At 38.4% G+C, this 16,445-nt stretch overlaps 1 protein-coding gene and 1 pseudogene across 7 annotated transcripts in view; both read right to left on the bottom strand.

The window, feature by feature from the left end:
• Positions 1–16,445, bottom strand: part of HECTD4 (HECT domain E3 ubiquitin protein ligase 4) — a 190,857-nt gene that overhangs the window by 98,829 nt on the left and 75,583 nt on the right. For 5 of the 7 annotated variants that reach the window (XM_029226045.1, XM_029226027.1, XM_029226017.1 and 2 more), the window contains 9 exons: positions 15,749–15,907; positions 10,391–10,504; positions 9,512–9,652; positions 5,035–5,267; positions 4,485–4,630; positions 3,595–3,665; positions 2,586–2,691; positions 1,870–1,990; positions 1,054–1,182 (listed from right to left, as the gene is read on the bottom strand). In XM_029226045.1, coding sequence (XP_029081878.1) covers positions 1,054–1,182; positions 1,870–1,990; positions 2,586–2,691; positions 3,595–3,665; positions 4,485–4,630; positions 5,035–5,267; positions 9,512–9,652; positions 10,391–10,504; positions 15,749–15,907 — 1,220 coding nt within the window. The remainder of the gene's footprint in view (positions 1–1,053; positions 1,183–1,869; positions 1,991–2,585; positions 2,692–3,594; positions 3,666–4,484; positions 4,631–5,034; positions 5,268–9,511; positions 9,653–10,390; positions 10,505–15,748; positions 15,908–16,445) is intronic. The other 2 variants (XM_029226052.1, XM_029226037.1) reach the window with 1 other exon arrangement.
• LOC114897262 lies at positions 10,533–12,939 on the bottom strand (annotated as a pseudogene).

The following is a 16,445-nucleotide window of genomic DNA, read 5'->3' on the forward strand; positions in this document are numbered from 1 at the left end:
AGCAGCACATCCAGCTACTGCACAGGCCTCAGCTCTAATCCTCACTGCAGCCTCACAAGGGAGATGTTATAGCCCCTTTTTACTGATTAGGAAACTAAGGCAAGATAAGTTAATAAATAGTGTCAGCAATTTAAATGATTAATTCAGGTATTTCTGCCTGTTTAAAAATTGATTACATAATGAGATAAACCCATAAATATGAACTAGCAGGTATGTAAAATCTCTTATTTATATAGTATATATGCATAAAAGGGGTAAGAAAAGGGCAAACTATAGTGGCTTTTATCTTTAACTATGGCTTCCTTAGTTAATTTTTCAGTGTGTTTTAGTCAACATTTTAAGGAAGAATCAAGTTATTGATTTCTCTAATTCTCCCACAAAGATAAAATTCTGAAGAACAATGCAAACAACAGCCTCAAGCATTTGTCAAAATTATAACAACCACGGCTATAAAAAAAAAAAATCTGTGGATTGCTATAAACTGCCATGTGGGAACAAATTATTGAGTTTACACAGAAACTAACTTAAAAATAATTACAGAAAATGGAATGAACTATAGGTTCAGAAATTATTCAACATAAGGATTGTGAGAAAATTATCACCTTTTAAAATTACTTGAATCAAGAGAACATAATAAACCAGCCAAAATGTCAAAACTGTTTAAAATGTTATGCTCCCTGATTTATCTATATCTATATACATATATACATATACATACAGATATATATATATATTTATATATAAAACTTTCAGGTGCGTATGAGATCACTTGTAAGTGCCGTATTTTATAGTTCTTAAAAAGAGATGAAAATAAACAAAGGCACAAAAAGACTGACAGGAGCACGTGGATAACACATTATGAGAGTGTCACAAATATGGTAACCACTGTGCAATGACATAAAAATCCATGAAATGAGCGACCTAATATTACCTCGCACAAAAATATAAGCCACATGGTGAAATCTGACGTCATAATACACAGAAATTTAGCCATTTAAGCTGTGCTTTACACACTGGGTAGAAAGCATCGTTAGAATAAAGCTTGGTGTTTACCTGTACCTTCAATGTCTCTCCCTGCAAGGAGTTGTCACTGTCATCATTCTCATCAGGTTTAATCAAAACAGTGTTACTGAGAAGGTGGTTCTGAACTGCCATCAGATAGCGCAGGCAGGAGGATGCAGCCTTTAATACAAATAAGGGCGTTTAAATGACCTAAACCCTACTGAAAGAAGGGCTCATGTAATCCTCATGTTTTTTAAAGATTTCGACAAGGGAAGCAAAAGAGAAAGTACAGAAAACAGACCAAGTTAGTTTCTCAGGTGACTTATTTCCACATGGCTTTTGATACATAATTTGACACATTTACCATAACTTTCTGCCTTCTGCTACATATTTCTCACTAATCACTCCAATACTTGAATTTTTGCCTCTTAATAATTAATTCTTCCTACCCACTCTTCCCCTCACATGCATCTCCATGAGAGAAGACTCTACCCAAACCCTTAAAAGAATCTTTTATTTCTTATCAGTTTCTGTAAAACACTGATGGTTTAGAAAACAATGCTAAATTAAAAATTAATAGAAGGGAAATCCCCACCCAGTATTTTAAACACAATGAAAACATCCAAATTCAGTCTAACAATTTATTGCATCAAGACATTTAAGCAGGAGGAATAAAGTCTTTTGAGAAAGTACTTGAAGTGGATTTGTCTATTTCTACATTTCTAAGACAAGCACAGTCACTCATTGACTTTCATCAATTAAGTCTGTCCTTGCAAAGTATGTGTATACACACACACTTCAATACAGTAAAATGAAAACAGGGAAACTTGATATAATTTTGCTTTCATTAAACACATTTTTACTTACAGGCACAGTTGAAAGGAGTTTTTGAAAATCATCTTTGGAGGCAGTTTGGCACTTGGTGATTAAGATACAGGATTCTCGTACAACAATCTTCAGAATGTAGTGTAAAAGTTCGTCATTTAGTCTTTAAAATGCAGGAAAAATGTAACAATAAGATACTAATGGTTTAATAATAAAAGGATAAAATTTATACAATGGGTACAAGATGACAAATAGAAGATACAAAATTCACTGGTTCTCTAAGTAAACCATCTTACTCAGTGATGATTCTAACAACTAGGTGTATTATCTAAATCAAATTTATGGAAACACAATGGTACTTAAGCACCTAGTTCAAGTATTTTATAAATAGCTTGAGAGACACACCTTCTTCCCCTCACCAGCTCGAACCACAACTTCACCCTCTCTCACAGACCAGCAATTTGATGACACCCTCCACCAAGATTTCTTAAATAAGCTCCACCTGTTATTTCTGCTAAGTACCCTTCTTCCAGGCTCAAGTTATTTTACTCATTAAACTGAAATGTGCTATTATCATTTCTTAGGGCAACTGTGGGATTTATTATCTTTCAACTGATCCACAGTTTAGACTTAACACTCCAATTATCATATAGGCTATTATAGGAGACTAAAGTTGATCAAACACATTCAACTGTAAATTAATTACTGAGAAAAACACATAGAAAAGGCTAGCAGTGAATAACATAACATCACATCACCTGTAATGATCATCCTCCTCACTGCCAAATCGGTTGTTTTGAAGCTGTTCAGCTAAATTGGTTAGGATCACATCCCGCAGCTGGGAGAGGCCGCTATTTCTCTCTCCTAACACAGAACAAAGCTCCATAAACTACCTTGATAATTACACTTAGAAAACTGATGTTATTTTAAAAAAGTTTTTAAATGAGCAGACTGTCGACAATCTAGGGGCACCAGGCATATGTACTTACACAAACAACAGCAGCAAAAACTATATCACAACCAGTCAGACTTTCTTTAACCAGTACATCCTGATTTAAGTGTAGTTACTGTCTTGACATTTCAGGAAGTGTGATTTCTAATTCCTCAAACTAATATTGCTTATAAATGCAGGGTGTCTTTAACATGGTGAATTTTGTCATTGTCATTGAGTCTAACTTTAAAAGTTGGATTTTAATGTGTGGGGAAAAAACTGGCTTAGAAATCCCAAGAAATCATTATCTTTAATGTTCATTAAACATCTACAGTGAGGTACATTATGCTACACAGTGGGGATAGAAAGAGGTTTATAAAACTTGACAATACATAGAACATGGTTTCTGCTTTCCATCTAGTTTAAGTGTTAGCATATGTGCATTTTAAAAATAACACTGAGATCAAGCCTCGGTAAATTTAAGAACACTGAAATCATATCAAGAAATTTTTCCAGCCACAACACTATGAGATTAGAAATCAATTACAGGAAAAAAACTGTAGAAAACACAAACACACGAGGCTAAACAATCTGCTACTAAATAACCAAGAGATCACTGAAGAAATCAAGGAGGAAATCAAAAAATACATAGAAACAAATGACAACAAAAACATGACGACCCAAAACTTATGCGATGCAGCAAAAGCAGTCCTAAGAGGGAAGTTTATAAAATAACGTTGACTAACAGATATGAAGAAAAATAAAATAAAATTCAGTCATTTCCTTAGGGACAAAAAAGGTTGTTTTTTCAAGGGTAATTAAAGGATAATTCTCACCTTCTGTTAAGACCAGCTTAAGTAAGTTATTGATTTCAGTTTCACCTGGGTACAAGATATTTAAACCAGAGCTGAAATGACAGAAAAGTCGAAAAGCTTTTAAACACGTTCTAGAAAATCCAAATTCTAAATATTTAAATTTTTATTAAAAGATGCCAGTTTGAGTACAGTTTCACCACTAAGAAAGCAACTGAAACTAAATTCACTGTTGTGATGTAGTCCAATGACCTCCCTGATAAACAGTATCCCTCTCCTTCTCATACTTGTGAATTACCAAAATGATAACTTATCTGAGGCTAGATGCAGAACTGGTTAAAGAGAATTGAGCTATAAAAAGTCAATGTATGGAAATCCAAAGAAGAGGGGAGATATGTATACGTATAGCTGATTCACTTTGCTGTACAGCAGAAACTAACACAACACTGTAAAGCAACTATACCCCAATAAAATTTTTTTTAAAAAGTCAATGTAGTCAAACCGGCTGTATGCAGAATGTGCCAAAAAATCATTTGGGAAGTCAGTGGCAGAGCAAAGACTAGAATCCAGGTCTATCTGCTGCCAAAGCCTGTTTCTTAACCACCTTGCCACACTTTGACCCAAATGAGAAGAACATCCAGTTGCAAACCACCAAAATATCTATTTAAAGGGATTTTTTTCTGGTCTTGTTTTAAGATCCGAAAGTGAGATGAGGAGTGTATGTACATGGACAGCCTGAGTCCTCTGGGAGTGGGGCCACAAACTTCTCTCCAGTTAAATTATCCTCTACACGTGAGGTCCTGACTGTGGGATGGGGTAAGAGACATCCAGGCAACCAGTCTGAAGGGAAAGTTACAATGCAGTGCAGGAGAAGCCCTCTGCAGAGAGCATTGAGAAAATCAGGTGCTGATTACCTGATGGCAAGGCAGACTTCCTTCTGAATTTCAGGGCAAATTTGATCTTTCGGTGCCATCAACAACTGCCAAAGAAGCAACCCCGACCGTCGAATGATGTCTCGATTCCTTTCAGTTTGTGGGCTGAAGAAAAATTTAAACACCACCTACAGAAACATAAGGGGCATATCTGAAAATGCTAATTCTACTGGGGATAAAATTATCCCTATGAAGAAAGAACACGCTATTCTTTTTTTTTTCACGCTAGTTATTCTTATGAATAAATACCCAGGTGGATTTTTAACCACAATCGCTTCTACTGCGTAATGGTATAATTATAGTAAATGTTTTACATATATTAATTGCAATGAGTATATATCAGTACATATAGCAATACTCCATTAACTGCAGTGCTATGAATATGATGATAATTCTAATTACAGGATTAGAATGTGGTAAGATGCAAAACAGGAATGTTATTACATTTTTCTTCTGGTAGAAATTAGCTGACTGAAGCCAAGGTTTGTGTTTCTTTTTCTCTATTTTATTTATCTCAAAACAGTGTATTTACCTGAAAGACAACGAGAATGCAGCGTATGATACAGGTGTCTCCATTAACCATGGCCTTCTCCATAATGTCACAAATACTGCTAAGATGGTGTGCTTCAATTGGATGCTGCTTGCCCAGGACACTTGTGATTGGAAGATTGGGGTTGGTAGCAAGAAGATTGAGTTGGTGTATGCACATCGCACCAACATGGTGCAATAATTGGTTTATAACCTCATTCGTGGTTATAGCCTCTTCTAGAAGATGAAAAGGAAAGTCAGTGAGGAAAGACATCTCTGGGTGGCCACCAAGGAACATACCTCTGACTTGCAAAAGGTACACGCACACCAGAAGAGACTATCTTGCCTTCAATCTCTCCCACTACTGCTGGAGAACCCTTTTCCCTGCCACAGAATGCTGGGGTGAAAACACCTGGGAATTTCCATTTTTTTAAAGGGCATAAGTAGCTACCACTTCTTGAGTCCTTTCTATATGCTAGACAATGGGCTGAATGCTTTACATGCTTTACCTTACAATATCATTATCAACTTAGACTATTTTAGCCCTGTTTTGTAGAGGAGTGACTCAAGAATTAGAGAGGTTCAGTAACTCGCCCTAGGTCACACAGCTACTAAGTGGTAGAGCTGGGATTTGAATTCAAGCCATCTCAGCTCAGATCCCATGGTGGTAACTATTCTAGAAAAATCTCTTCATCTTCTATGCCTCCTCTCTGGTAACACCCACCACCCTCTCCAGCCGAGAAATATCTCCTCCCATGGTACCTCAAATATTTTACACAGTTTGATCTCATTTAGTTACCACAGCCTAGACAGACATCAGTTCAACCTTGGTTAAAGAGAACTGACAAGCATCCTCTTATATAATAATGAATGCCTCATGATAGTTATAGACATTCAGGGAATGGAGGTGAAAATAATCTAAACAGGCAAAGTACAGGAAAAAAAGATTGCTTTTCTCCTTAAACCAGCTGAAATGAACTGCATAAAAGAAACAAGAAAGTAGGTAACCTTGGAGAGTCAGGCTTGGGTGGGGTAACCTTAGAGCTGCAAAAGGATTGTGGGCACCGTGAGCTATGAGGAAAGGACTCAAGGAAAACCTATCAGAAGGTAAACCCTGCCAAAACTAAACTTTTCAATTGCATATTAACCCTAAGGCCTGGCTGGGTCCCCCTCTCTTCTGTGCCTTTATGAGTCCTTGATCTCACAACAACAGAATTCAGGTTCGTATTGTTCGTCTTCACCAAACACTTTTTGAAAGGTAGCTTTGGGAATCTACCCAAATAACTGAGGTCTTTAAATTTCATTCTGAGTTAGATAGGAAGCCAGTGGAGGTGTCTGAGCAGAAGAGTGACAGATCTGACTATGTACATTGTAAAAGACTCTGGCTGCTGTGTGGAGGTAAGCCTAAGCAGGGTGGAGGAGGGCGACTGCAGGGGAAATAGGAAGACCAATGAGGAGGCTACTATGATAATCTGGGTGAAGATGATGGCCTAGACTAGAGTTGTAGCAGCAGAGATAGAGGGAAATGGTTAGACTTGGAATACATCTTGAAGATGGGAGCTGACAGGATTTGCTGTTGTCCATTTGGATGTGGGGTATTAGAGAAAGAAAGTCAAAGATAACTGTTAATTTTTTGGTCTGAGCATATGAAAGAATAGTGATCCATATACTGGAATATGGAGGACTCGGTAGGTGTAGATTTGTAGGGGGGAGATACAGGGAGTTTGTTTTTGACATGTTAAGTTGAAGATGTTAGATATCCAAGTAGAGACGAATACATAGACTGGAGTTGAGGCAAGAGGCTTGGAGATAATAATTAGGGAGTCACAATATATAAATTTCCTCTTTTTTGCTGTTTTACAAGATACAATTTACACATACCATGAAGTTCACCCATTCTAAGCGCACAAAACAATGTTTTTTATTAAATTTATACAAATACCAAAATCAAGAGTAAAAGCAGAGAAATTATTACTGATCCTATAAAAATTAAACTAATTATAATACTAGGAGCAACTTTATGCCAACAAATAAGAAAACTTAGGGCTTCCCTGGTGGTGCAGTGGTTGAGAGTCTGCCTGCCGATGCAGGGGACACAGGTTCATGCCCCAGTCCGGGAAGATCCCACATGCCGCGGAGCGGCTGGGCCCGTGAGCCATGGCCGCTGAGCCTGCCCGTCTGGAGCCTGTGCTCGGCAACGGGAGAGGCCGCGGCAGTGAGAGGCCCGTGTACCGCAAAAAAAAAAAAAAAAAAAAAAGAAGGAAAAAAAAGAAAACTTAGATAAAATGCACAAATTTCTAGAAAGACACAACTACCAAGACAAACACAAGAAGAAACAGAAAATCTAATAGATAATTCCGAAGTCTCAAAGTATCACCTCTTCCAAAATATTAATTACTGTGGTAATTAACATATGTCTCTGATGTTTTTCCTTCCAGGAGGTGGAGCTTAATTCCCCTTCCCATGAGTGTGGGCTTAATGTCTTGCTTCTAACAAATTGAATATGGAAGGGGAAGAAGCTTTCTTCACTCTGCAGTGAAGAAAGCTGGCATTTAAACCAAGTGATCAATTTTAATATCACTAGTAATAAGTCATGTTGCTATCATGTACCCTGTGATATGATGTAATGAGAAAAGCACTTCACCTCTGTGGTATTCTTTCCCCAAATCTATAACCTCAGTTTCAAAGGAGGAAACAACAGATGACCCCAAACTGAGGGAAATTCTACAAAATATCTGACTGGTATTCCTTAAAAGTGTCTTCTATTCTTCAGATAGGATAACTCTATCCATCTATATCCAAGTTTGCTGATTATTTCTCCCACCATCTCAAATCTGCTATAGAGCTACTCCAGTGATTTTTTCTCTTCAGTCATTGAACTTTTCAAATCCAGAATTTCCAACTGGTTCTTTTGTCTTTTTGTTTTTTAAATAAATTCTGTGTTGAAATTCTCTGTTTAATCATGGTCATCATACTTTTCTTTAATCTTTTAAACATGGTTTCCTTTAGTTCTTTGAATTTACTTCTAAAGGCTGCTTTGGAGTCTTCATCTGCTAAGTCTAATATCTGAGTTTTGCCTGCAGTGTTTAGCTACTGATTTCTCCTCCGCTCACTTTGTTTTCTTAAATTCTTATTTCTATTTTCATTTTTACTTTCTTTCATTTGTTTATTTTTATTACTGTCATTTTTATTTTTAAGCCTGCCTTCCTAGTGGTTACCTCGTCTGAGTCAGAGGTTGTGATCAAACACCCTGAGCCAGTAATACTTCCACCCTGGATGGAGCCACGTTTTCTGGGGGAAGCACATCAAAGTTTAGGCAGTTTTAAACTATTCTGTGCTTTTCACCTTCTGTGGGCCCTCTCAAATCTCTGCATGTGTATGCAGGCTCATTTTCAGCCAGGCTTGTGTGAACAGCTTGGGCCCTCTCTGGCGTCTTCTCTGCAGATGTTTGGGGAGCTTACGAAGGCCCTTTGTAGCTTTCTCACTACCCACATCTCACTAGTAAATTTCTGGCTAGTTTGCTGGTTCGATGCTTGCCCTAACCAGGACCACAACCTCAGGCTAGCTAAGCCACTGGATGTCGCTGGTTGTTTGCCACCAAGACCACTACTGTTACTGACATTGCTGCTATGTGTGAGTTTTTTTCCATGCTCTGCTCCAAATCAGTCAGCCCCTTCTGGCAGCCAAGCTGCTGGCTTCCATGATCTGCCCCACCCTGATGGAATTACTGCACTGACCGAGCTTAAGGTAGGGGACAGGAGTGTCCACAGCTAAGAACATCACAGACTTCTACTGTTCTTAGCCAAAGTTCAGTGGGGTTTTTTTTTTATGCATACCGCATCTCAATCTGGTATATGCCTTTGGTCAACTTCCAGAGCCTAGAAATAGTTAATTTTTTTTTAGTTGGCATTTTAATTTTATAGAAATAGTTATTTTTGGTAATTCAGTCCATTTTATCATTGCTTTATCAGGAGAGGATTTGCTGAGCTACTCACTACACCACATATACCACTATAGTTGACTTTGAAGTCAAAAGATTTTATGTTAATATTAACTTATATTAAGAATCTTAATATTAAGAAATATAAAGGTCCTTTACCAGATAGTCTATCAAAATTGTAAGTCTGTGTATAAGTAAGTTGTTATTAATGCAAAACATTATAACAGCATATATAATCCCACACCAAGTACAAATAAAGAACGAACTTCTGTCCCAAAGTTCTGACAATTTCAGAAGGGACATAACAATTTTCCTTTAAAAAAGTCTGTGGACCACCTCAAAAGCTCTATTTATTTACACACTTATTTACTTAATCATAAACCCATCAGATAATAAGAATTCTAGGTTTCTAAATTCAAAGAGGGAAGGCTGTTGACACATTTTGCTGCTTGGGCTATGTTGCCACTTACTAATGCTGCTGTACTCTCTCCTATTTCATGGGGGAAAAATCTCTTCCTGTAGGACTATGAGTGCACCTTACCTTTGGGCTCAGTGATAATATGGCTGACTCCAAGTCTCTGACAGACGTAATGGAAGGCCTGATTCCCAGGATTACACCATTGATCGATATAGTCATTCGAGCATGTCCATAGCATGTTGTTCACTGTATCGTAACAGGCACCTGCAAAAAGAACATCCTTTATTCAACTATCATACCATTGACTGCTTGATACATACTTCTCATAAGCAGTGCTAAAGAATGAAAGGGCAAGGATTCTCCCCAGTGCTGGCAAGCCACATCCCACATCCCCCCAATGCTGGCAAAGCATTAGATTGGGGCTCAGTAGGAAGGCAGGATTCAATGTCTACTCGGCTTAACTCGTATGTGAGAATGGAATAAGCCTCATGGAATAGAAAGTTTTTTGTAACTGACTTACATGTGACCTTTTTAATTCCAAAAAGGATTTAAGTGGCTTACAGTAAAACCCAGGTACAACAGGACTAATTAACATTAACACACAGTAAAAGCCTTAGTAACTGAGCCCAAAACTTAGATATGAGCTCCCTAGGTGCCAAGGCAAAGAGAAAATCCAATGCGCTAACATAATGCTCATTTTCTAACAATAAGAAGTATACTAATCCCTCAAGGGAAATAAACCTTTCTAATGGCATAAACTTTAAGAAGAATTTGTTATAGACAACACTACACAACCTAATGGACAGTATTTTCAATAGTAATTTATGCAGAGGAATTTCACATATGACAATTTCTTATACTAATCCTCACAACTAAAGAGTAGCATAAAAAGATTCTTTCAAGGAAACTAGAATACCATAGAGAATTAGCAAGAGTTTTTAAGAGAAATTGCTTAAATTTTGAATTTTCCAAGGAAAATAAATGTGGGCATTTATTTCTTACCCAATCCTGGTACAAGAGCACCACGCCCCAATGAGCTTCCAGCAGCATCTATGAGATCGGCACGACTTGTGAATTGACCATCCGAAATATTATACACCAAGCTGGAAGCTAGGACTTCAGAAACAAATATTAAGCTGTTTAATAAGCCTTAAGATGGTTAGTTTAAACTTTAGCCTCTTAACAAGACTTTATAAAAATCACATCTTGGGCTTCCCTGGTGGCGCAGTGGTTGGGAGTCCGCCTGCAGATGCAGGGGACGCGGGTTCGTGCCCCGGTCCGGGAGGATCCCACGTGCTGCGGAGCGGCTGCGCCCGTGGGCCATGGCTGCTGGGCCTGCGCGTCCAGAGCCTGCTGTTCCACAACGGGAGAGGCCACAGTGGTGAGAGGCCCGCAAAAAAAAAAAAAAAAATCACATCTTTTTTGGTTGTCTATCAGTGGTAACAATGAGGAGACAAAAGACACACATTAAGACCACAAAAAGAAAACTGTCATAAAGCCTTTTCCAATACGGTGAACCATATTTTTGAAAGTGTTTTTAAAATGGCAACTTTTACATACAGGTTTTTTTCAAGATAGATTGTCAAAAGGGTAATTGCAAACGGAGTTATGATTATTAACATCACAAGGTAACAATATTTACAAGAAATATTTACAATATTTACATATATTTGGTGCTCAAAACAGGTTAGTGGATGTTTAGTTGCTATCCTTCCAAGCCCTGGCTCTAAAACTTGGAAACACTTCAGCCTTTTCCCTTAACACAGGGAAGTGTAGTGATGACAAGCATGAGCTTTAGGATTCTGAATTTGAATTCCAGCTCTACCACTTCTGTGTGACCCTGGGAAATTTACTGAACCTCTCAGTTTCCCCATGTGTAAAGTGGAGATAATAAAAGTTACCTACTTTATACAGTTATTGTGAAGATTAAATGAGTTTAAATATATCAAGGATCTGCTTTTTTTTTTTTTTTTTTCCTGAGAAGGTTTTATCATGGCTGCTGCTTTCCTCATGGCGGCCAGGACACTCCTCAGCTCCTCTTGCTTCCTCTTGGCACAGATGTATGTCCCCACCCTTTTCTGGATGAACTTGAGGGCCTGCTTGTTCTTGGAGACCCTGGCATGCCACTCCATGGCATGCAGCTCCTAAGGGGCAAAGCCACACACCTTTTGGATCACATCTTGCAGGGCTGTGCCTCAGCTTGCTCATGTTCTTGGTCACCTGATGGCCCTTGTTGAGGCCCACGGCCATGGGGCAGCAAGAAGCCATGGCGGCTGCTCTTCAATGGCTGCCATGGCAGAAGGGCCTAGCTGCTATTATTGATATGACTTTCTTCCCCACTTTCCAACAGAAAATTCTAGCACTGTCTCTCAAGTTCCTTTTTCTTATTCCCATCACCCTAGTAATCCAGATTCTCATCACGCCTGACTTGAGCTATAATCTAAACTGTACTCTTTGTTTCTTTTCTATTGTTCTGTCCTGCACACCAACAAAATGGTCTTCTCCAAATCTCTTTTTCATTGTATTTACCATGCATATGCCTTTCCCCTATGTGGCCACTTATATGAATAATAGCCATTTTTCATGACTTAAACTCAAAACTTCATGAAGTCTCTCCTCTCTACCCCACTCAACAATGACCCTTTCTTCCTCTGATTCTGCAGCACTTACATCTGCTCCTCATGGTTCAGGCAGTGATACAGCATTGTATATCATTTTCTAGTTGTTTCACACACCTGCATCATTTCTCCCAACCAGACTATGAGCTCCTCAAGGCAAGCACCACTTTTCCCACTCACTGAGTAGCCACCACAGTGATCAATGTGGAGCAGGACATAGAAGAAATTTAAGCATTTATTTATTTGTTGGTCTAAAATAGAATCACTGGGTAAGCTATATCCTCATGAAAAAAACGGCACCGTGAAGGCCTGTTTTAATCAAATGGGGCTAACCTCAGGTGAGTGGAAAAAAACATGCCAAAAAGACTAAAAAAGAGTTTCAGATGATTAATGGTCAATAAAAAGACAAATAACCCAATTTTAAAATGGGCAAAGGATTTGAATAGATATTTCTCCAAAGAACATATACAAATGGCCAATCAGCACAAGAAAAGATGTTCAACATCATTAGTTGTTAGGGAAAGGCAAATCAAAACCACAATGAGATACCACTTCATACCCACTATGGAGTACAGCTACTAAGAAAAAAAAAGAAAAATAACAAATGTCAGAGAGGATGTGGAAAAATTGGAGCCATTGCTAATGAGACTCTAAAATGGTACAGCCGTTCTGGAAAACAGTTTAGCAGTCCCTCCGAAGCTTAAACATACAGGTACCACATGACCCAGAATTCTACTCCTACACATATACCCAAGAGAAATGACAACATGTCTACGCAAAAACTTGTACATGAATGTTCATAGCAGCATTATTCAAAACAGTCAAAAAGCAGAAACAACTCAAATGTCAATGGATTATATTCATACAATCAAGTATGATTTGGCCATAAAAAGAAATGAAGTAATGATTTGTGCTACAACATGGGTGAACCTTGGAAACATTACGCTTAAAAAAAAAAAAAAAAAAAAGCCAGTCACAAAAGCACATATATTGTATACTTCCATATATTTGAAAAGTCCAGAATAGGTAAATCCATAGAGTCAGAAAGTAGATTGGTGGATGCCAGGGGCTGGGGAAAGGGGGGGATAAAGGGACTGACTGCTAATGGGTATGGGGTATCTTTTTAGAGTGATGGAAATGTTCTAGAATTAGGTTGTGGTGATGGCTTGACAACTCTGAATATATTAAAAACCACTGAACTGTATACTTTAAAGGGGTAAATTTTATGGTATGTAAGTTATAACTCAATAAAGCTGTTTTTTGTTTTTGAAGTGAGTAGTAAATTTACATCATTTACCCGAGGGCTAAAGGAGGCATTCTGGTCACGTTAGAGAAAACAGGCTGTTGAGAAAAAGTCTAACCCATTTGATTCTAAAAGCAAAAAAGAAGACTTCCCTGGTGGCGCAGTGGTTAAGACTCTGCACTCCCAATGCAGGGGGCCCAGGTTCGATCCCTGGTCAGGGAACTAGATGCTGTATGCATGTCGCAACTAAGAATTCGCATGCCACAACTAAGGAGCTGACGAGCTGCAACTCAGAAGCTTGTGAGCCACAACTAAGGAGCCCGCCTGCTGCAACTAAGGACCCTACGTGCCGCAACTAAGAAGCCAGCGAGCCACAACTAAGGAGCCCACTGGCTGCAACTAAGGGTCCTGCTGGCCGCAACTAAGGAGCCAGCCAGCGGCAACTAAGGAGCCTGCAAGCTGCAACTAAGGAGCACGCCTGCTGCAACCAAGACCTGGTGCAACCAAATAAAGAAAATAAATATTTAAATAAATTTTTAAAAAGTAAAGACAAAAGAGTTTTGGAGTTGTTATGAGTATCTAAATCCCAAACACGTGCACTACTTGAAATGGCCTAAAAGTTAAGCTGATACTAGATAAATGGTTTTATTTAAGCTGTTGAGGTTAAATTTATATCTGCAGGTTAAAGTTTGGGTAAGAAATGCTTTTTTAAACATCTAAATGTGAAATATAATCCTTCAATGGAATTATGGGGAGGGGGAATGGTAAGCTCTGACAAAGCGAGAGAGAGGCATGGACTTATATACACTACCAAACGTAAAATAGATAGCTAGTGGGAAGCAGCTGCATAGCACAGGGAGATCAGCTCGGTGCTTTGTGACCACCTAGAGGGGTGGCATAGGGAGGGTGGGAGCGGGGGAGACACAAGAGGGAAGAGATATGGGAACATATGTATATGTATAACTGATTCACTTTGTTATAAAGCAGAAACTAACATACCATTGTAAAGCAATTATACTCCAATAAAGATGTAAAAAAAAAAAAGCAAATTATTTTTAAAAGACAGAATATGAAATTTTGGGAAATGAAAATAAGTAAACTGATTTTAAAACATTTTAATTTTATGTGCCTAAACAAACTTTAAGGAAAAAAGGAATGTTAAAAAAAAGGTGTTACCATATATAAAAGGAATATTTGGGGTTTGTTTTTGTTTTTAGAAATACTCTAACATACTTTATTGCATGTGATCACCAAACAATGATGTGAGATACTATTAGCCTTTTATTTTTTACAGATGGGAAAACTGAGGCTCAGAGGGGTTAAATGATGTCCCTAAGGTAAGAAAGACAGAAAATGGCAATGTAAAAGGAACATTTTTTTATTCTATATTATTTTCTCTTTTTTTTAATTGATTTATTTTTATTTTATTTATTTATTTATTTATTTGGCTGACTTGGATCTTTGCTACTGCCCAAGGGCTTTTCTCTGGTTGCGGAGAGCAGGGGCTACTCTTCATTGCAGTGTGAAGCCTTCTCATTGTGGTGGCTTCTCTTGTTATAAAGCATCAGCTCTAGGCACATGGGCTTCAGTAGTTGTGGCACACGGGCTCAGTAGTTGTGGCTCACAGGCTCTAGAGCACAGGCTCAGTAGTTGTGGCGCACGGGCTTAGGTGCTCCGTGGCATGTAGGATCTTCCCAGACCAGGGTTTGAACCTGTGTCCCCTACATTGGCAGGCGGATTCTTAACCACTGCACCACCAGGGAAGCCCTATATTATTTTCAATTTAACTATTTGTCCACTCTGAAGCCAAAATCACATTGCTTTAATTACTACAGTATGCCTCCCTCTTTCATAAAAATATATGTACACTTATATCCCCATATCCCCTCCCTCTTGCGTCTCCCTCCCACCCTCCCTATCCCACCCCTCTAGGTGGTCACAAAGCACCGAGCTGATCTCCCTGTGCTATGTGGCGGCATACGTATAGCTGATTCACTCTGTTATACAGCAGAAACTAACACAACATTGTAAAGCAATTATACTCCAATAAAGATGTTAAAAAAAAAGAAATACATAAAAAATATATACATGTACACTTAACAGTAATGAATTTTTGCATATATTATTTTGTATCATATACATTTTTATGTGTCCTAAAATGGAGGTATTTCACAGACGTATTTTCATAGCTCTCCAGTGGGTAGAGTTCTTGCAGTGTCAGTAAATAAAGTGGCAACAGATTATTTCCTAAAATCTTCCTGACCTCATTATTATTTCTAGTAATTTTACAGGACAATAGTTTTCAGAAGTGTACTATTATACCACTTTCAAAAATTCTATTTTTAATTCCTCCTAGCCTATAACTATACTGATAAGGTTTTTTGTTGTTATCAAAGAGTATCTGTAAACAGAGCAAGTGTAAAATCACTATTAGGAAAAACCTTAAATTTCAAAGTTAGGGACAAATTGGGAAAAGAGCCACAAATAAAGTTCACTTACTTTTTAAAGATGACAAACCACTTGTTCCACCAAAAAGAGACCGGGTAGCAGAGCTGCCTGATCCCCCTGGAGGTGGGACCAGCATCACCAAGTATGTACCACAGGTGTAAATGGGCGTCTTCCGAAGCATTTTTAGAGGAAGGCCACAGCTAGTATTCGCTGGTAAAAAGGAATGAAAATGGTGAGCAGAAATAGTTGACACACAGATTAATTTGATTACCAAACCAAAGTAGAGTATAACAAAGGGGCCCCCAATTCTAACAATAATATACTCAGACTCAAAATACAGAGCAAGAAATAATAAGCTAAGGGCAAAATAATGATCTTCTGTCTCCACAGCCTAGTCCCAAGCCTCCTGGTTACATGATCTGAACATTTCTCAAAGGTGTTCCCAGTATTCAATATGTCCTTATGTCTTTTAAAAACCTTTCAATGGACTTGAGGACACGGGGAGGGGGAAGGGTAAGCTGGAACAAAGTGAGAGAGTGATATGGACATATATACACCACCAAATGTAAAATCGATAGCTAGTGGGAAGCAGCACATAGCACAGGGAGATCAGCTCGGTGCTTTGTGACCACCTAGAGGGGTGGGAGGGAGACGCAAGAAGGAAGAGATATGGGGATATATGTATATGTATGGCTGATTCACTTTGTTATAACGCAGAAACTAACACACCATTGTAGAGCGATTATAC

The sequence above is a fragment of the Monodon monoceros genome, unplaced genomic scaffold (genome assembly GCF_005190385.1).
Source record: "Monodon monoceros isolate NGI ecotype Baffin Bay Population unplaced genomic scaffold, NGI_Narwhal_1 Super_Scaffold_1, whole genome shotgun sequence".
In the NCBI taxonomy this organism is placed as follows: Eukaryota; Metazoa; Chordata; class Mammalia; order Artiodactyla; family Monodontidae; genus Monodon; species Monodon monoceros.